Genomic DNA, 21,147 nt, shown 5'->3' with positions numbered 1-21,147 from the left:
GGCTTTGGGCAGCCCCCATGCCTCTGGACCCTGCATCCCCGGAGCCCGGGAGAGAAAGTGCCCGGCCTAGGGCTCAGGGTCCAGAGGCATGGGGGCTGCCCAAAGCCGGTAGCGCTCGGGCAGCTCGGCTCTTACAGAGCCCAGGAGTCAGGGAGCACAGCAGCCCCCGGCGCCCGCTCTAAGTTAAGCCAGGGAGTATTTTTCCTGGACACGTTTGGCTTTTTGGGAATTCCCCCCGGACGGGGGTTTGATTGCCAAAAAGACGGACATGTTCGGGAAAAACCGGACGTATGGTAACCCTAGCGGACAGGGGCTCAGGGTGGAGCGCAGGCGGAGTGCGGGGTGGGGTCACAGTCCAGGAGCCAGGGCCCACAAAAAATCCAGCCCTTTGGGTTCTGAGCACCCCCTATTTTTTCGGTGGGTGCTTGAGCCCCGGAGCACCCACAGAGTAGCGCCTATGCCAGTGTGTGTGTATGTGTGTGCGCACAGGTGCGTGCCAGGTGGAGGACGCTAAAGATGCAATAGCCTGGGTACTCAGCGAAGGGGCAGGGAGTGGGCAGCTGCCCTGCCGTGAAGGGGTTCTGTCAGGATGCTGTTGGACGGACTCATTGCACTAGCTAGTGCTTCAAAGAGGCATGAGAGTGTGTCACTGCCTCTGTTCCACCTGCGTCTTCCTCCCCAGCTGCTACAGGAGGCCGACCCCATCATCCTCGGCTCCCTCCCCTCCTGGGACCAGCTTCATTTAAAGCTTTCGATCTTTCAAACCCAAACAGCCTGGATCATTGCTAGCGCATAAGGGACGTTTGCTGCACCGGAGCCCAGCTGCCCTCTGCTGGCCATTCATCCTTGACTGTGTCAGGCCGCCCTACTCAGTGTCTAGCCAGCTATCACTCCTGTCATCCTGTCATTCCGGCTCTTTGAACTCTCTCTGTGCCCAGCCAACAGAAAGGGTCAAATCGTGCCCCCGAGCCCCACCCAGGCAGCTCCCTGCACGTGGCCCACAGCTGCCCTGCAGTGGATCCGTCCCAGGCAGCTGGTGCATTCCATAGTCTGTCACCAAGCAAGGGCATGGCCAGCTGTCCCTGTGAGGCGCTGGCCTAGTCAGACTCCCTGCTGTGGGAATTGAGTGCTGCGTGCTGGGAGCTGGAGGTGGGGAGGTACAGGCGCACCGGGCCAGGGGCAGGGCCATTGAGGCATGCATGCAGTGCAGGGATGCAGTGACCATGGCTATCTATGGGGCACTCCCTGCAGGTGGAGGGTGGAACTTCTTCCTCTCCCCTCCTCCCCCCGTGAGGAGCTCAGTGATTAGGCTCAGGGCATCCCCATGTCTATACCCACCTCTTCTAGTTCAAAAGAATCATCCTCCTGGAGGGGCAGCGTCGGTGCCCAGCAGGGCCCATGGAGCATGGAGCCCCCGCCTGCTACCCACGAAGCAGGAACCTCCTCCAGGGAGAGCAACGCTGGCCCCGGGACTTTGGTATCCTGCCCCTGGGGATGTGCCACGTCCCGGGAGCCACACATGTGGGAGCTCCCTCTATGCGGTGAGTGTCCTTCGCCTTCAGTCCTCAGCTCCTCTGGGCACATGAGAGCTCCTCTGTAGGCCTCCAGCCCATCCTTCCCTGGAGGCCCCCCTGGGTGGGGCAGCTGGGCTATGCAGGAGCCTGCATCATCACTGCTCAGGGCCCTGGACAAGTCTAAGGCGAACCCAGCCTCACTTTTGAGCCCCTCTCTGGGCTCCGGATGGAACCACGTTGTCCCGACAGTGCCCATGGCTTTGGTGGCCGTGTAGTGTGTCCCAGGAGAGGGGATGAGACAAGCCCATGGTGCAGCCGTGCTTCCAGCATAGGAACCCTCCTCATCAGATCCTGCTCCCCCTGAAGGGCAGGATGCGTCCACGGAGACCTCCCATTTGGTAGGAGCCATCTCCATAGGGGCTTCTCCAGGGCCTTTCTTCTCCTGGTAGCCTGGACTACCCGCCCCCTCTGCACATGCCCCGACTATGCCAGCAGGTAGCCCCTGTGGGGCCCATTGCAGCCTTGCTGGGGCTGGCACTGCGTGGAGCTCTCCTTTCCCTCCTGGAGAAGTGGGGGCTGCCTCACCTCCATGGCAGAGATGCTCTGAAACATTCTTTGCCAGCTCCGGTGATGGTGGCTCTTGGACGGAGCTCTCCACTCTATGCTGGCACTGGAATGTCCCCGTGGGCATCTCACGGGTTGCCCCTTCCATGTCCTCTATATCTGTTTGGTCAAATCGGAACCGCTCCTCCTTCACCCTCTCCAGCACCTCCTGTACCACCCTGCCCAGGCTGCTCCTCCGGGAGCTGGGTACCCTGCTAGCTCTCCGCGGGGACCCGGCTCTGGGCGAGGTGTACAGGCACATCTTGGAGATGGCTTTCTTCAGACGGTCCACAGGAGATGCAGCCTCAGCCTTCGCGGGCACGACCCAGAAGTTGGGGATTTCTGGGCAGGCCCAGAAAACCTGGGCCGGCGAAATCTTCTGCAGGGGGGTCTTGGAGACATAGGAATAGAGGCAGAAGAAAGCATCCGCCGTCGCAGCCAGTGCCTGCACCTGCTGGAACCGACCTGGCAGCATGGAAAGGAGAGAGAGGAAGGTCAGATGCTAGGCAGAGATTGGGGATGCTCATGGCCAAGCAGAAGTTACAGAGCCAGAAGTCCCTGGGGGCATTCTCTCGCATGGGCCATGCCCAAGGACAGACTAGTGGTTGGAACAGTCCCTGCTGGCCTCGATGCCAGTGGCTCTATTAGCAGGGTTGCTGTGGGGAGCTGGCGAGTGGAACCTGACTGTAGTAACCAGACTCTTCTGATGGCCCGTTCAGTATTGGTTGAAGGGGGTTCCTGTGGGGGGCAGAGGGGGGCAGAAACACAACTCCCCAAGGATCAGAGGGTCTCCATGCACTTCACTACAGTGGATCTCGTTCTGCCCAGCTCACAAGTGGGGAAACTGAGGCACTAGAAGGGAAGCAACTTGCCCAAGGCTGCTCAGAGTGGGATGAGTTGGGAATAGAACCCAGGAGTCCTGACTTCTAATGGCCTTCTCTAACCACTAGGTCCCCCACACCATCCTCCACTGCCATGACCCGTCCCAATACCTCATTTCCCCACTGGCACATCCTATCCCCACCCCAGCCCAGCTCTGCTCCCCGGGCAGAGCCCCAGAGCAGGCCGGCCCATGCCTCTGCTCCGAGCACCGGTCTCTGAGATGGAGCAGCGACTGCAATGGGAACCTGCCTCTGGCACCACAGGTATGAATCCCTTGAGTGCAGTGACTGGCCAGTAAGCTGGGCTTGGCTAGGCAGGGTGGCAGGGCTCAGAGGCTGTCCCAGCCTTGGGCACAGCTCATGGCCTCTTACCCCCAACTGCAGGTTTATCGGCCAGGCTGTTTTAACCCCCCCACTATCCAGGTTCCTCTGGAGTGCCCAGGCATCACCGTGGGAGAGGTAACCCCAGCAACACCTACTGGCCAGGGTCAGGCAGGGATCTTCCATCTCCAGGCGCTGCACCTGGGCCTTCAGGAAGAGCTGGAAATCGATGCCTTTGGCTTGGGAAGGAGCTGAGAAGAACCGGGCCGGGATCCGGGCTGTGGCCTGAGGCTCGTCCTGGACGAAGCCCAAGTTGTAGAGAATCTCCTCAGCATCCTCCTGCCACCGCTCCAGGATCTCAGAGACACTGCAGAGACAGCAACACAGTGCACTGAGATGGGGTGATGGGGCTGGATAACCCCTCCTGCCGGGGCAGCGGTCAGAGCAGGGGGAAACCCCACACACCATCCCCACTAGCATAACCGATCCCTATGGCACGTCCCTACTGCCATGCCCATCATCACTGCCAGGTCCCAGCCACCGGGTCCCCAGCGCCACAACCATCCACACCAGCATAACCCATTCCCCGCACCATGCCCCATCCGCACACACCGTCCCCACCAGCATAACCCATCCCTACCAACACGCCCCATCCACACACACCATCCTCATCACCATAACCCATCCCCACCACCACACCCCATCCACACACACCATCCCCACCAGCATAACCCATCCCCACGGCCCATCCGCACACACCATCCTCACCAGCATAACCCATCCCCACCATCACACCCCATCCACACACACTATCCCCACCAGCATAACCCATCCCCATGGCCCATCCGCACACACCATCCCCACCAGCATAACCCATTCCCCACACCATGCCATCCACACACACCATCCCCACCAGCATAACCCATCCCCACCACCACGCTCCATCCGCTCACACCAACCCCACCAGCATAACCCATCCCACCACCACGCTCCATCTGCACACACCAACCCCACCAGCATAACCCATCTCCACTGACACGCCCCATCCGCACTCACCTCTTCACCAGCATAATCCATCCCCACACCCCATCCACACACACCGTCCCCACTCCCACCCCTCACTATATCCCATTCCCACACACTCCCCGTGAATATGAGCCATCCCCAAACACCATCCCCACCGCTCCCCCCCATGCCCCATCCCACGCACCATCCCCCACCACACACTATCCCCAAACACCATCCCCACTGCCACACCTCATCCCCATGCCCCATGCCCCATACCCCCGTCCCATTACCTACCTGCCCCGGGCCTTCCTCTCCAAGTGCCCTGGCTGAGGCCAGTGAGTCTCAGGTTGGAGGCTGTTGGGTTGGGGTGGGGGCTATTCCAAGGAATTTGCCACAGCTGTACAGACACCAAAGGGGAATGCTTGGCTGTGGCTGAAGGACCCCCAAGAGATCTGGCTTGGATGCAGCTGAGCCCACCCCTCTTCCCCCCAGAGGGGCCGGGACTGGCTGTATCTGCCTCAACAGAGCTGAAGGCCAGACGGGAAGTACCAACCAATCCCTGGGGTCCTGTCCTGAGGTCCTCGGGGTCCTACCTGGAGGTGGTTTTGTTGGTGCCACCGGAGATGGCACTGGATGCCATGCTGTGCCCGAGGTGGAGGTACCGGCCTGGCCAGGGCTTCTCCAGCAGGGTCCTGCTGTGGCAGAGAAGGCAGGGGAGGGTCAAAAACATTTAGGGGTAACGTGGCCTGGCCAGGGTCATGCCCAGCCAGGGTCCTGGTCACCATCCCCTGGCCAGTAACATCCGTGCACCAGATCCTGCCCTACATCACCCCAGGGCTCAGGCCCTGCAACTGAGTATGAGGCCCACACACATGGTGCAGGGCCTGATCTGGGGGAGGTTTTCAAGGGGGCTGCTGGGAGCGAGGCCTGCAGGTGCAGGGTGGGCCACGTAGGGCGTGCTCCTGCCCAGGTATGGGCTGGCAGGTGGAGACAAGGTGTGAGGGGACGTGAGGGGGCGGGCAGCTTTGGTGCAGGACCTGCAGGGGCCTGTGAGGGCTCAGGGCTGGCTGGGGTGGGGGGAGCTTGAGCTCAGAGTCCCCTGAGGGGGGGTTCAGGACTCTCACCTGCCCGCGGCTTTGTCATTCCTAGGTAACAACAGAGCTGGAAGAGCGAGGAGAAGCAATGGGTGAGTAACACAGGGTGTCTCCGAATCCCAGCTTGGCACCCCAAGCACCCCCACCCCCTGGGGCTCCCCTTGCCTTGGGCACCCAGAGGCAGGCCTCACGTGGGGCACTGGGGAGAGTGAGTCAGCCCAGAACCAGCTGCCCTTGCCAAGATACCTGGGGCCCAGGCTGGTCAGGGTGTTTACGAGACGCTGTACCGGTGCCTGCCCAACAGGGTGGCTGGGTCTGACATGCTGGACCAGGGGCATTGGGGGATCAAACTGCTGAGGGACGGAAAAGGGATTTGAGCACATCCAGCCCCCTCCCCCACATGAGCCGGGGGATTCGGGCTCGGCTCATCCCAAGTGCCTGGTCTCCTCCCCCTGGAGGTGGCAGGGAAATCACACGCCTGCTGGGTTCAGGGCTGTGCTGCCCCATGGTCGCTGACACTGGTGAGAGCAGATGTGAACTGCCCCACACCAGGGGTGACTTTGGCCCCACTCCCTGCTGTCGGGGGAACCGTACCTTCCGCTCCCAGTGTCAAGTCGTCCTCAAAGCTGGTCCCGTTACTGCTGCATCCTGCAAGAGAGCAATGGCTGAGCAGATCCCTGGGAGCTGGGCAAGCAAGCCCTGGGCTGGGCAGGGTGCTCACTGGGAGCAAAGGGGGTCCTGGTTCTGGGAGTGCTCAGGGCACCCAGGGCTGGGCAGCTCGGTCCATGGACTTTCCCCTGCCCACAATGAGTGGGGCTCACTGATCATAGGCTGGTCCCTGCACAGGGTCATGATTGGTGACATGCAGTGACCTGCACAGGGGCTCTGCTCCCCCCCCCGGCTGGGCCTTTGGTTCCCTCCCCCGGGACCATTCCCTCTCAGCTCCACAGCTCAAACCAGCTCCGAGTGCCAGGTCCTGACACCAGGAAGGGGCCAAGCACAGGGGAGAGCAACCTACCATAGGGGGCAGGCAGGCCAGGCTCCTCAAGCAGGACCTCCATGGACGCCCTGAGCCAGAGAGAAGAGCTCGTTAGCAGCTATCAATGTCATTGTTATTTCAAGTGTCACGGTCTCCCTAGGACCCCCGATCCCCTTGCAGACTGAGGGGGTCTCTCCCTACTGCCCCCAATGCAACTTCTTACTCCTATAACTTCGCTGAGGCCCTCTGCCCCCAGAGAGAGTACAAGGTGTCCAGCCCCATGGAAAAAGGGAGTGATGTGCAATGGGTGTGAGGGGAGGGACAGGATGCTACATTTAGGGAAGGAAAACCAAATGCACATATTCAGACTGGGGGATAACTGGTTTGGCAGCAGCACTGCTGAGAAGGATCGGGGAGTTGTGGTGATCACAGCCTCAACATGAGTCAGCAACATGCTGCTGTCGCAAAAAAAGCAAATGCAATTTTAGGTGCATTAACAGAGACATAGCATGCAAGACACGGGAGGTGATAGTACCATTCTATTCAGCATTGGCTAGGCCTCATGTGGCGTACTGTGTCCAATTTTGGTCACCATTGTATAAAAAGGATGGAGAGAAACTGAAAAAGATCCAGAGGGGAGCAACAAAGATGATCAAAGGGGTGGAATGCCAGCCATATACGCAAAGGCTGAAGTTACTGAATATGTTTAATTTGGAACAGAGGAGAATCATAGAAGATTAGGGTTGGAAGGGACCTCAGGAGGTCATCTAGTCCAACCCCCAGCTCAAAGCAGGACCAATTCCCAACTAAATCATCCCAGCCAGGGCTTTATCAAGCCTTAAAAACCTCTATGGGTGGAGATTCCACCATCTCCCTAGGTAACCCATTCCAGTGCTTCACCACCCTACTAGTGAAATAGTGTTTCCTAATATCCAACCTAAACCTCCCCCACTGCAACTTGAGACCATTGCTCCTTGTTCTTTGATCTGCCACCACTGAGAACAGCTGAGCTCCATCTTCTTTGGAAACTCCTTCAGGTAGTGATAGCAATCTTCAGATACTTGAAAGGCTGCCATAAAAAAGATGGAGAAAAGTTCTCTCCTGCCACAGAGAGCAGGACAAGAGGCGATGGATTTAAACTACAGCACAGCAGATATAGATTTAATCTCAGGAAAAACTTCCAAACTGTAAGAACAGTAGGACCGTGGAACAGACGCCCTGCGAGGCTTCTTCACTGGAGGCTTTCAAAAGGAGGCTGGACAGCCATGTGTCTGGGATGGTTTAGACACAACAAATCCTGCCTCTTGGCAGGGGGTTAGATTAGATGACCCTTGTGGCCCGTCTAACCCTATGGTTCTATGATTCTATCACACACACACACATACAGAGCTGGGGTCAGCAGTCACACACATACATACACACACAGAGAGAAAAGGTGGCAGCAGACACACACATACACACACACAGAGCAGGTGGCAGCAGTCACACACACACACACACACACTCTTACACACAGAGGGCAGTTGGACTCACCCACAATCCTGCAGCCAGGTCTCAATCTTGCTGGAGGAGCTTCCTGTTGGAAATACAAAAGTCCATCAAATAAACCAGAGAGAGCCTTTCCCCTCCCCCTTCTCAGCCCAGCACTCCCACCCTGTACCTCTCTGTACCAACAGCCCCATGACCTCCCCAAGGCCCACCCCAGAACAGCGTGCTCGTTGGGATGAGCAGGGTGGGTGCACCAGCCTGGGGATCTCAGTGGGTTTTCCTGGGAAGTGGGATCTCCACTGGGTGGGAGCTTCACCTCTCGGGCTGAGCACTGAGCATCTTCCTCCTGTAGACAGAGGGTGCCAGGCCAAGAGGGAAGGTCCAGTCCTGGCCCTGGCCACTCTGCAGGGAGAGTCTCATCCCCAGGAACAGGGGCAGGGGTTGGGGTTGGGGGCCATGGCCTCAGGAATGAGCTGTTAGGGTCAGGGAAGCAGCCACAGGGCTGGGCACAAGATCTGCAATGGGGTCATCGGGGTCAAGAGCCAGGGTCATTTGATGGGAAAATTTTCCAGTTACTTGAACTTTTTCAGGGATGTTTTTGCAGATCTGAAAAGGTGGCGGGACAGGTGCTGTTCTGCCCAGTGCTCATGGTGAATGAGAGTGGACGCTGTCCAAGTCCCACCGTGCACTTACCTCTTGGGAAGTACAGCACAGGAGCTAAAGAAAGAACCCGGGTTCCCCCAAACACACGCCCCACCCCTGCCCACTTCCCTAGCTGCTCTCCCACCTTCGAGGAAGACATCGTCTAGATGCGGTGGCTGCAGCCCAGACACATCCTGCACGGCCACCGCTGCCTCTTCCTCCAGCACAGTGGTACGCCAGCACCGGCTCTGCCGGACCCACGCTCTGCGCTTCTCCCAGGATGAGGGGCTCAGCACTGATGCAGCCTCCATGGCTCGCAGGGCCACAGGACCTTCTGGGCAGAGCCAAGACCCTGAGAGAAACCAACAGTCAGTCAGTGCATCCACGTCTGAGCTGAGCCACACCTCCTGTGATTTCTGCTGACAGGGCACAGCCAGGGATTGCCTTCTGCAGCCTGCCAGGGGAGCCATGCCTGCCATGGGCTCCCAGCACCCGGAACCTCTCCCGTTCCCTAGTGCCCAGAACTGCTCCCATTCCCAGCACCCGGAACCTCTCCCATTCCCCAGCATCCAGAACCTCTCCCGTTCCCAGTGCCTGGAACCTCTCCCTTTCCCTAGCACCCAGAACCTCTCCCATTCCCAGCACTCACAACTGCTCCCAGTCCCAGCTCCCGGAACCTCTCCCATTCCCAGCACCGAGAACTGCTCCCATTCCCAGCACCCACAACCGCACCCAGTCCCAGTTTCCTGAACCTCTCCCATTCCCCAGCGCCCAGAACTGCTTCCGTTCCCAGCACCCAATACCTCGCCTAGTCCCAGTACTCACAACCGCACCCAGTCCCAGCTCCATTCCCAGTGTGACATTATGCCCCATATTCTTCATAGTAATATTATTATGATATGATTATGGCATAACTATGATGTATTTTATGCATGATAGATCATGTAAGATATCACTGGAAAGGTTATGATTTACTGAATATGATTATGCTTTTTGTATGCATGAATCATTTTGCTATCTGAAGTTAGGAATATTGTCTATATATCTATTACCAATGTGTGTACACCTGGGGAATGCCCACTAGGCAGAATGCAATCAGTCTAGATGGCTGGCTGGGAAGGGCCATTAGGAAGAACAATAGGTCTTAGAAGATGCTTATCTCCCATCGGGGAGCCTTCCTGGGGATGCTACAAACAGCCTCTGACACATGGCTGCTATGCAGTGTTTTCCCCAGGAATTGAAATTAGGGGGGTGTTCGAATTTGTGGGGGGGGGGGGTCAGGGCCAATGAGGGGTGAGACCATGAGGGTGAAGGTGGGCTGTATGGCACCATAGTAAAAACTGAAAACTGTTTCATGGCCATTTTATTAGATTTAACTCATGTTTTGAAATCATCACACAAATTAAAGTTGGCTACTCAAGCATTCTATGAAGTACGACTTCTATGTCTCTCTTGGTTTCTTGTAATTTTGCACAACTCTGTTAATGAACTTTTTGAATGCAACGCGTTCATCTTTGGTGGCTTCTTGTGTGTCCAGTATTTCCATTCCTTCAATTGATATCCTCATTAGTTCATTCACATGATCAGGCAGAAGGCGACTTCTTTCAGAACACAAAATTCATTCAGTGATGAAAAAGAATGCTCGACTGTAGCTGTCGTGACTGGGAGTAGCGAGAGATGAATTCCTACTTCTTTCATCCCAGGAAACATAGCATAAAGATCAGGTTGAGCCACTAGTGATGATAAAAAAGAAATTGAAGTCAAATCTTCATTCATTCATCGTATGATATTCCACTCTGTGTTCAAATTCTTTATTCTGTCCTGAGCACATGGCAGCCCCATTGCTGGTAGTGCCTGACTCCACTCAACTTTTATAGGACAGGGATCTGTAAGAGCTATGTAGAGGTTGAGTAGAATCTAGAAGTCGCAGTTGTAGATTTTTAAGAATCAAGTCTGTGTACTTTTTCAGTTGTCTTAAACACTTCTTGTCCTCTTCACTTAAGGATTCAATATAAATACCTTCATTAATCATAGAAGATTAGGGTTGGAAGGGACCTTAGGAGGTCATCTAGTCCAACCCCCTACTCAAAGCAGGACCAATCCCCAGACAGATTTTTACCCCAGTTCCCTAAGTGGAACCCTCAAGGATTGACCTTGCAACCCTGGGTTTAGCAGGCCAATGCTCAAACCACTGAGCTATTCCTCCCCCCATAAAATACCTTAGTCAACTTCTGAACTGAAGTCTTTGCTTCTTCCAGTACTTTTTCAATGGATAGCTCTCTGATTGATCCAAATGTAGCTTCTATTGCTGGACAAAGATCTACTACTGTTGTAGCAGATGCCTGGATGGCATTGTTTAATGACCCAAGTGGTTTCAATAGAAGACTTACAAGAGAGAGAATGGCAATGGTCTTCTCTGAACGTAGTAGCAAAAGTAATCCACCAACCTCACTACTTCGATCCATCCCATCTTGGTAGATACTTTCCAAAGCCAGTAATAATGGCTGGAGTAATTTGAAGACAACAGCCAAGGATCGCTCATGAGAAAGCCAGAGGGTTTTCCCAGGTTGGACTAATTTGAACTTCAGTCTCAGCGTATCGTCTATATTTTCCAATATATTCAGTCTTTTTGGACTCTTGCTGAAAAAAGAATATAATGAAGACATTAAATTTATATAAATGTCTTTTGAAGAGTCTGCAGCTCGTACTAGTGCTAGTTGGAGTAGATGGCCCCTGCAGTGTGTATAGGAGAGATTAGGGTTACAATTTTCTCTGAGCAAAGCTTGTACTCCACCATGTCTTCCAGAGAACTTTGCAGCTCCATCAAATGCACAAGCAGCCGTCTGTCTGGGGTCCAATTGATAAGCATTTAACTCTTCTAAGATGTGGGTTGTCACAGATGCAGCCAATGTGTCTTCTATAACTTGAACATCTGGAAATGCATCTACTGGCCTACAACTGACATCAAGATAACGTACACAATGACTTAGTACTTACCCATTTGAATCGGTCCGTTCATCAGCCATGTATGCAAATTTTTTGAATGTGGTGAGAGACTTCTTCACTTTTTCAACTGTTGAGTCTTTCACTGTTGCACCATATGCTTCTAGCCAGTCAGTTGAGTTTCTTGCAGAAAGATAGTGAGCATTTGCTGGTCTTGTTCAGAACCAGTATTCAACTTCAGGATGAACAAGTGATAATGCACTTAACATTGGCCTCCAGTTTATAGGGTGTGGTATCTCCTGCTTAAATAGAAAGTATGATGCCACACCCATGTTTGTTCACATGACTCTTGAGGTTCCACCCAGCTCACAGTGATTTCAGCTGAGCTCTCAGTGGGGGAACCTTGCTGCTAGTGCAGTCTGGGCCTGTCTCTTCCACTTAGACCTGATTATCAGTGAATTCAGCTGTAGTGGTCACTTAACAAAACAAAAGACTATCTATGGAGCCTAATCAGCTCTGTCTTTAAACAGTGGAGAGGGGTAGGTCAAATAGTACTTGTGACTCAGGCAGACCATCAAGTAAAACACCTGTCCCCACCCTCTCTCTTGATGCCCTCAATCAGCACAGGCTAAGTACAGTTCTACTGCCCTTTACTCATACAATAAGAATAACAACATTTCATTCTCACCCTCCCCCCACAGCGGCGGTATTGGCAGCCTCGGGGCTCATAGCACGGCCTCCGCCTCCCGCCGCCATGGGCCTCACGGTCTCCGCCATCTTCTCTCAGATCTTCGGCAAGAAGCAGATGCGGATTCTCATGGTCGGCTTGGACGCTGCTGGTAAAACCACCATCCTGTACAAGCTAAAGCTGAGCGAGATCGTCACCACCATCCCCATCATCGGATTCAATGTTGAGACAGTGGAATACAAGAACATCTGCTTCACCGTCTGGGATGTAGGTGACCAGGACAAAATCCGACCCCTGTGGAGACACTACTTCCAGAACACACAGGGCCTCATATTTGTTGTGGACAGCAATGACCGAGAGAGAGAGCAGGAATCTGCAGATGAGCTACAGAAAATGCTGCAGGAGGACAAGCTGCAGGATGCAGTCTTGCTGGTGTTTGCTAACAAGCAGGACATACCCAATGCCATGGCAGTGAGCGAGCTGACCGACAAGCTGGGCCTGCAGACGTTCCGCAGCAGAACCTGGTATGTGCAGGCAACGTGTGCAACCCAAGGCACTGGTCTCTATGACGGACTGGACTGGCTATCGCACGAGCTCTCCAAGCGCTAGAACTTGAACCTTGAGGACTCTTCAGCCAGCTCCATTAGCCGTGCTCCTGCCTTCTGCTGCCCAGACGGCACTTTCATGCTAACCATCCTACCCAACTGAATGTGTTCTTATTAAGTGGAGCCTGTGCCATGTTCCAGCAGGCCCTGTTGGAAAGAAGGGAGGGAAGTGGTGGGGGCCGGGTGTGTCTAAGCACTGAGCGGGTGGCAGTGTTCCAGTTACCTCCATTGGCAGCTTGTGGGGAAAGCCGTAGGTAACTGCTTTGACCATCACAACACTGCAGAACAGAACCGTTTCTCCTTTTTATCCTTCCACAAACTTATAATTGTTTCTCTGGGGGGGGGGGAGGGGGCTGGGCTGGGACTCTGACTGTGTAATGTGCTATTGTATATTTAGTAATAAAACTCCACCAGTTTGCATAAAAAAGCGGGGGGGGGATAGCTCAGTGGTTTGAGTATTGGCCTGCTAAACATAGCATTGTGAGTTCAATCCTTAAAGGGGCCATTTTGGGAACCGGGGTGAAAAAAAAAAATCTGGGGGTGTGAGTAGGGGGTTGGACTAGATGATCTCCTGAGGCCCCTTCCAACCCTGATATTCTATGATTCAAGTGATTTATAACCCAACCCCAGCCAAAATCTATCACTTGGGCAACACAGCTCTGTTTGCTGGATACCTAGGTAGATTAGGTGTGACTGTAAATACAATCTGGTCCTGAATTCTTTCCCCCCAGTTCATCACTAGCTGTCAGGGAGAGCTCATTTAGACTTTGCTTACAAATCATAATTTGGCCAACATCACCGAAATGAAGGCACTGACATCATAAAAACAACAGCTGTATAAGGAAGCTAGTCTATATTCATACTTTTCAAATTTATTATACTTTTTCAGATACACATATTTTATCATACTTTAACAGCATATAAAGTGTATGTATTAATGTTTCAATTTCAATTCAAATTTCCAAACAATCACTAAATTGGCAACACTGCATATAACTAATACACAAAACTGGGGGGGGGGGGATATTGGGGAAATTCAGAAGGGGTGTAGGGGGGGTTGTAGGGAAATCCTTGCTGCTATGGTCCTACAGAGACATGTGGCCAAGTTGCCTGGTACTGGCTCCATCACAGAATACTAGTGTTTTTCCACTGAAAGGTGTGGGAACTAAAGTTGGAGACAAAGGATTCCCGCCATATGCAAAAGCTATTTAAGGCAGGGGAGTGACATCATCATGTTTCTTCACTGACTTCCCTCCCAAAGGAGACTCTTGGAAACACCTGAGGAACAGGGACTGAACTGGGGGAGAAGGACTGAACCCAGGCTAGAGGGATTTCTAGACTGTGAAAGAAATACCTGGGGGTTTAAGCTGCAAGTGCAGCTTTCCCTCAAGAACTTCTGCAAAATGCCTAAACCAACAATTAGGGTGAGAATTTGGTACTCATATCCAGTTTCTTTAGTATATTAAGCTTAGATTGCATTTTTGCTTTATTTGCTAGGTGATCTGCTTTGATCTGTTTGCTATCCCTTACAATCACTTAAAATCTATCTTTTGTAGTTAATAAATTTATTTTTGCTTTGTCTAAAACCAGTGTGTGTGTGTGAGTCATTGCTTGGAGCAGAAAGCTGTGTATATCCCTCTCCACATTGAGGGAGGGGGCAAATTTTATGAGCTTACATTGTACAGTTCCCTGTGCAGCGCAAGATGGTATAATTTTGGGTTTACCCTTCAAAGTGGGGTGTGCACTTGAGTAACTGAGCAGTTCCTTAGCTGAGCCTTCCCACGCTGATCTGATCTCAGCATCTGTGTGTACCTGCAGTTGGAAGTGTCCCTACCTGTATGTGTGCTGGAGGGGGCTTGAGGATCTGTCACAGCAGCACAGTGTAAAGGAAGCCCAGGCTGGTGGGCCAGTCAGGCTCAGTGGTACCTCTGTTCCAGGTGGCACCCCAGGGAGAATCCATCACACCCAGCACCCAGAACCACTCCCGTTCCCAGCACCCGGAACCTCTCCTGTTCCCAACACCCAAAACCTCTCCCGTTACCAGCACCCGGAACTGCTCCCATTACCAGTGCCCAGAACTGAGAAAGTTAAGAGTGAGTTGATCAGAGTCTGTAAGTACCTAAATGGGGAACAAATATTTCTGAATGGGCTCTTCTATCTAGCAATAAAAGGTCTATAAGGTGAAAAGACCTTTAAGGTGGATAAAAGTCTATAAGGTGGAAAGGTCTATAAGGTGGATAGAAAAGTGGCTAGATTGTCGGGCTCAACAGGTAGTGATCAATGGCTCGATGTCTAGTTGGCAGCCGATATCAAGTGGAGTGTCCCAGGGGTTGGTCCTGGGGCCAGTTTTGCTCAACATCTTTATTAATGATCTGGATGATGGGATGAATTGAACCCTCAGCAAGTTTGCAGATGACACTAAGCTGGGGGGAGGTAGATATGCTGGAGGGTAGGGATAGGGTCCAGAGTGACCAAGACAAATTGGAGGATTGGGCCAAAAGAAATCTGATGAGGTTCAGTAAGGACAAGTGCAGAGTCCTCCAGAGTCCTTAGGAAGGAAGAATCCCATGCACTGCTACAGGCTGGGGACCAACTGGCTAAGCAACAGTTCTGCAGAAAAGGACCCAGGGATTACAGTGGATTAGAAGTTGGATATGACTCAGCAGTGTGCCCTCGTTGTCAAGAAGGTCAACGGCATATTGGTAGAAGCATTGCCAGAGATCGCAGGAAGTAATTATTCCCCTCTATTCGGCACTGGTGAGGCCACATCTGGAGTATTGTGTCCAGTTTTGGGCCCCCACTACAGTAGGGATGTGGACAAATTGGAGAGTGCAGCAGAGGGCAACAAAAATTATTAGGGGGCTGGGGCACATGACTTACGAGGAGAGGCTGAGGGAACTGGGCTTATTTAGTCTGCAGAAGAGAAGAGTGAGGGGGGATTTGATAGCAGCCTTCAACGACCTAAAGGGGGGTTCCAAAGAAGATGGTGATCAGCTGTTCTCAGTGGTGGCAGATGACAGAACAAGGGGCAATGGTCTCAAGTTGCAGTGGGGGAAGTCTAGGGTGAATATTAGGAAACATTATTTCACTAGGAGGGTGGTAAAGCACTGGAATGGGTTACCTAGGGAGGTGGTGGAATCTCTATCCTTAGAGGTTTTTAAGGCCTGGTTTGACAAAGCCCTGGCTGGGATGATTTAGTTGGGGTTGGTCCTGCTTTGAGCAGGAGATTGGACTAGATGACCTCCTGAGGTCTCTTCCAACCCTAATATTCTGTGATTCTATGATTCTAACATGATCCCTGCTGAATGTTGAAGCTAAACAAATTCAGACTGGGAATAGTTTACCAAGGGCCATGGTGGATTCTCCCTCACTAGCAATTTTAGACTGGATTTATCTTATGCTCTAGTTCAAACAGGAACTATTTAGGGGCAGGTCTCTGGCCTATGTTGCACAGGAGGTCAGACTTGATGATCACAGTGGGCCCTTCTGGCCTTGGAATCTATGACTGTATGAATTGCTGCCCTTCCCAGCGCCCAGAGTGATTCCCAGGGTGTGTCTATATGGGAAGAGGGGTGTATTCCGAATTCGAATTAGCCAGCACAGGGCACCTAACAGTGAAGACAGGGCAATTTAGCTTTAACTCAGGTGAGGCACGTTTGTCAGGGGATCTTTTTATAAACTTTTGTTCATCTCTTCATGGGCTCTGTGGGCTCCTTCCCCCTTACTCCCAGCTCATGCCATCTGTGAGCGAGTGGGCGGGATGAGCCCTGATTTGGACACATCAGAAATTCTACGAAATTGGGGCCCTGGCATGAGGTTCTGCTGTGCAGCCAGATGGCTGGGGTAACTGTCAGGCACAGTGGCCTGGCAGCACAAAGCAATGAAATTAATAGGCAGCGGATTTAAAACAAACATAAGGAAGTATTTCTCCACACAAAGCACAGTCAAGCTGTGGAACTCATTGCCAGGGGATGTTCTGAAGACCAACAATATAACTGGGTTCAAAAAAGAAAGAGATAAAGTCATCATGGAGGATAGGTCCATCAATGGCTGTTAGCCAGCCATGAGGCTGTTACCTCATGCTCTGGGTAACCTTAAACCTCTGAGATAATTGCCCTGTTCTGTTCTGAAGCATCTAGCACCAGCCACTGTCGGAAGACAGGATACCGGGCTAGATGGACCATTGGTCTGACCCAGTATGGCCGTTCTTATGTCCTACCCACAGTGGGGTTGGTACCACATGTCCTCCCCACATATATACCCCAGGGCAGTGGGGTGTGTGGCCTGTGATAACCCCACCCAATCACAGAGTGGAAAATTGTGGCCCCCCTCCTGCAGATGGAAACTCCTACAGCGTGACAGCTGGGCAGACACCAGGTGTCCAGGCGAGGGAGGTGAGCGACTCACCCTCCATCAGCATAGCTCAGGGATTCTTGCACCAGCAGCAGCTACCGAAACCACCGCCCACCCCCTGCAGCCGTGCAGATATCATAAATGCTGCATTGCTAAATCACATGACCAACAGCCGTGGGGCCCATGGCCATCGGTCTTGTGCTGGCCCAGACCAGGAGTCATGAGCATCTGAGAGTGGCTCAGGGCCTATGTAAGACATGCTGGGAGGGTCTCAGCCCAGTTCCCTAAGTTGCTGTCTCTGCTAGGCTGGTGTGAGGCACCCTGCCAGGTGCCAGAGGGGGAGCTCTCTGCACCATCCCCCTGCTGAGGGCAAATAGATCTCGGCCCTGTGGCAGAGCAAGCAGTGTGCAGCGAGACATTCACTGAGAAACTAGAAGCAGAACCCCCCGTACATCCATGCCCCATATGGGAGAATTGCCAGGCCAGTCGGTCAGAGAGACAGCATTCACTGCACCATCAGGGCCAATGCCACCATCCCACCCCACTGAATGTGTGGCCATGCCCCAATCACAGCCAAGGGGCCGCTCGGGCCCCAACATGCCCTGCACCATCACTTCCAATGCCGGGATTTGGTTTAGCTTGATGGCTCCTGCCACAGTGAGAACTGGAGTGGGGTCCTGCCTGAGCAAGATGCCTATGTTTGGGGACCCCTCCACCCCCCACGATTGGGGTAATGCCAAAGAGCTTGAGGTCACCACAGGCAGCAACAGGCTGTGTCCTGTGACCACAGGAAAGAACTTCAGAAATGTCCAATTTCTTCTAACTCTGAACAAGGAGCTCTTCTAGAGTTCTCCCTATCATACTCCCTGTCCGCTTCCACTGCCATCTTCCCCAGCCTCCCTGTGCACTCCCGGATGGAGCACAAACCCGCCTGCGTTTCCTGAGCACCCGTGCAAGCGGGATTGTGTCTGTGCAAATATTGGCTGCACGGGGAAGTGCTGTGAATCCTCCTGCAAATCGATCTTTGCATGAGTGTCTGGGGCTGAAGTGCCTGCGTGGCCATCTTGTGGAGAAGCCTTGTCACATGACTGAGGAGGCGCCAGTCGCCCAGCTCAGCCAGCACATCACAAACAACCCCTGCTCAGAGCAGCAGCCACGGAGAGTCTGCAGGAGCCACTGGGAAATTATTCATAGATCCACAGAAGGGGCCATTAGACCCTCTAGTCTGACTCTGGGATAGCTCAGGGCAGAGAATGTCACCCAGTCCCTCTGTGCTGCTGAGCCCGCTAACTTGGGTTTGCCTAACACCTCTTCCAGAGACAGGCTCCAGTCGACATTGGAAGAGACCAAGAGAGGGAGACTCCAACCCTTGGGAAGGGGAAACGCTTTGAATAACTGGCCAAGCTGTCACCACCTTCCATCCAAGGCTGCGGCCCCCAGCGGTCAGCGCCTCGGGGTGCTGTGTGACCCCTGGCTGAGCCTGGACCCCCAGCTGCCCTCAGTATAATGCTGCCTTTCACCTCCAGCTTGCTGGGAAACTCTGCCCTCCTCTCTGGCTCTGGGTTACCCTATCTCCGCGCTGGGTTACCCTAACTCACTGGCGCTGAGGCTGATTAATGTGCAGGCTACAGCTGGTGCAGGATGAGTAGGGTGACCGTGAGTCCCGTTTTGGCCAGGACAGTCCCTTTTTTAAGCCCTGTCCCGATCGTCCTGACTTCTTTGGCAAAACTGGGCATTTGTGTGATCGTCCATTGGGAAGAGCAAATGGGACAAATGCCCCGTTTTGGCAAAAAAAAGGGGGGTGCGACCCCTAGCGGGGCACAGAGGAACTTGGGGGGGGGGCAGCAGCAATACCAGCCCCACATGGGAGGAAGGGCTCAGGAGAGCAGCTCGGGCTGGGCTGGCCCCGCGGATGGCAGAGGCCTCGGGCCTCCCTGCATGTGGGGAGAAGAGAGGCAGGCCTTGGGCTGTCCTTGCACAGGTGGGCAGCTGGGGGCTCAGGCTGCCTCGCACACGGGGAGAGAGGGGATCTCAGGCTGGCCCCAGGGCGTGGCGGGAGAGGACCTCAGACCAGCCCACTGTGGGCGGGAGGCAGGGAGGGCTCAGGCTGGCCCCACACAGGGTCCCGTTTTCCCTTTAGGAAAATATGGTCACCCTAAGCATGTGGCTGCCCACCTTCTCCATGGCTCAGCCCCTGGGAACATATCAGGTCTGTGCTCAGGTCCCTTCACTGGCTCCGTCAACTCCCTGTGCTGGTTTAAAGCTTTGGTCCAAATCAGCACCGCAGCTAATGGGACGAGCCTCAGCGACACCAGAGATCGAATTTCAATCTGTGACCCACCGCAACAGCTGTGCTCCTCTGGGACAGTGCAGATCTCAGACCCAGGGGAGTTCAGGAGAGCTGGGGACCCCGCACTCCCAGTCAGGGGGGTCTGGCTGTGGGACGCACTCCCAGAGATCAGGAGAATCCAGTGTCTGACCAGCACAAGAAAACATTGCAACACCTTCCTCTTTGAGAAAGCCTCTCTACCATGAGAATGACAGCCATACACTGACCCCACGTCTACCTGCAAACTCCAGCACTGGCCTGCCTTCTATCCCCAGACCCCAGCACTGAGCCCCCCCTCCTATCCCCCAAACCCAGACCCTGACCCCCCCTACCCCCCAAACCCTGACCCACCTTCTATCCCCAGACCACAGCACTGACCCCCCTTCTATTCCCCAAACCCAGACCCTAACCCCCCCTTTTCCCCCAGACCCTTACCCCCCTTCAATCCCCAGACCCCAGAACTGAGCCCCCCTTCTATCCCCCAAACCCAGACACTGGCCCCCTTTCCCCCCAAACCCTGACCCACCTTCTGTCCCCAGACCACAGCACTGACCCCCCTTCTATCCCCCAGACCCTGACCCCCACTTTCCCCCCAAACCCTGACCCACTTTCTATCCCCAGACCACAGCACTGACCTCCCTTCTATCCCCCAAACCCAGACACTGGCCCCCCTTCTCCCCCAGACCCTGACACTGATACCCCTTCTATTCCCCAAAACCAGACACTGGCTCCCCTTCTCCCCCCAGACCCTGACACTGACCCCCCTTCTTCCCCCAGACCCAGACCCTGACCCCTTTCATTCCCCAGACCCCAGCACTTAGCCTCCTTCTCCCTCCAGACCCTGGCACTCACCCCCTTCTATCTCCTAAACACTGACACAGACCCCCCCCTTCTATCCCTTAAACCCTGTCACTGATCTCCCCCTCCCCCTTCTCCCTCCAAAATGGAAATCTTAAAGAAAAGAAAAGGACCCGAAGCAGAGCCTGGCCCCTCCCTGATGCAGAGTCAAACTGGCCAAGGCTGCATAGCCCACTGCAGTGACACCGGTGCCTGCCAGGCTGCCCTTGTGCAGTTTTGCTCTGTTGCAGCTGGGCAGTGTGCTGGGCTTGGCACCTCCAGAGGCGCAGGGCTCCCAAGGCACGGTACCAAAGTCACAGGGGTCATTGAGAGTATCCTGCCCCCTCCCAGGCACTGCCATGGCTGGACCAGCTCCCCATGCTGCCATATGCTGCAGAGTCCATGGGACGAGGCCGCCCCAGGCCCCAGCCCTGGCTCCTGGGCAATGAGGGGAATGCTGGGAAGCTGCGAGTCTGATTGCCCATGGTGCCATGGGGAAGGGCACACACAGTACACGAGCCAGCCCCCCATCCCCAGCGCCACAATGGCAGCTGCAGCCACACTAGAAGCTTCAGCCCCACCACAACAAAACAGACCGGGGCTGACCTGCCCCCCAGGTCCCCACCACAGGCTGGGCGACGGCAGCCACAGACCCTCCCGACAGAGAAGCAAAGGGCCACGAATGCTTCAGCATGGATATGCCAACTCTACTAGGGTGAAACCACTGATTCCCCCCGGCCTCCCCCCCCCCCCCCCCCCCCCCCCCCCCCCCCCCCCCCCCCCCCCCCCCCCCCCCCCCCCCCCCCCCCCCCCCCCCCCCCCCCCCCCCCCCCCCCCCCCCCCCTCTCCCCCCCCCCCCCCC

The 21,147-nt window shown here is 54.4% G+C and overlaps 2 protein-coding genes across 3 annotated transcripts in view; one reads left to right on the top strand and one right to left on the bottom strand.

Annotated features, from left to right (window-relative positions):
* The window catches only part of TESPA1 (thymocyte expressed, positive selection associated 1), a 26,271-nt gene that overhangs the window by 4,121 nt on the left and 1,003 nt on the right, over positions 1-21,147 (bottom strand). Inside the window, exons 2-9 of one of the 2 annotated variants that reach the window (XM_034793016.1) lie at positions 8,676-8,882; positions 7,934-7,976; positions 6,440-6,489; positions 6,016-6,069; positions 5,452-5,488; positions 4,921-5,022; positions 3,478-3,686; positions 1,339-2,582 (exon numbers count right to left, since the gene is read on the bottom strand). In XM_034793016.1, coding sequence (XP_034648907.1) covers positions 1,339-2,582; positions 3,478-3,686; positions 4,921-5,022; positions 5,452-5,488; positions 6,016-6,069; positions 6,440-6,489; positions 7,934-7,976; positions 8,676-8,841 — 1,905 coding nt within the window. In that variant the 5' untranslated portion in view covers positions 8,842-8,882. The remainder of the gene's footprint in view (positions 1-1,338; positions 2,583-3,477; positions 3,687-4,920; positions 5,023-5,451; positions 5,489-6,015; positions 6,070-6,439; positions 6,490-7,933; positions 7,977-8,675; positions 8,883-21,147) is intronic. The other variant, XM_034793017.1, reaches the window with a different exon arrangement.
* Positions 12,209-12,808, top strand: LOC117889148 (ADP-ribosylation factor 5-like). The gene has a single exon (XM_034793018.1). It carries the CDS (start codon positions 12,228-12,230, stop codon positions 12,768-12,770), a length of 543 nt encoding a protein of 180 aa, XP_034648909.1. The 5' UTR covers positions 12,209-12,227; the 3' UTR covers positions 12,771-12,808.

Source organism: Trachemys scripta, chromosome 16, assembly GCF_013100865.1.
Source record: "Trachemys scripta elegans isolate TJP31775 chromosome 16, CAS_Tse_1.0, whole genome shotgun sequence".
NCBI classification, from domain to species: domain Eukaryota; kingdom Metazoa; phylum Chordata; order Testudines; family Emydidae; genus Trachemys; species Trachemys scripta.
This window is presented reverse-complemented; position numbering and strand designations above follow the sequence as displayed.

What these genes read in the sequence shown, in the direction of transcription:
- LOC117889148 (XM_034793018.1), top strand. Translation starts at nt 12,228, where the DNA reads ATGGGCCTCACGGTCTCCGCCATCTTCTCTCAGATCTTCGGCAAGAAG.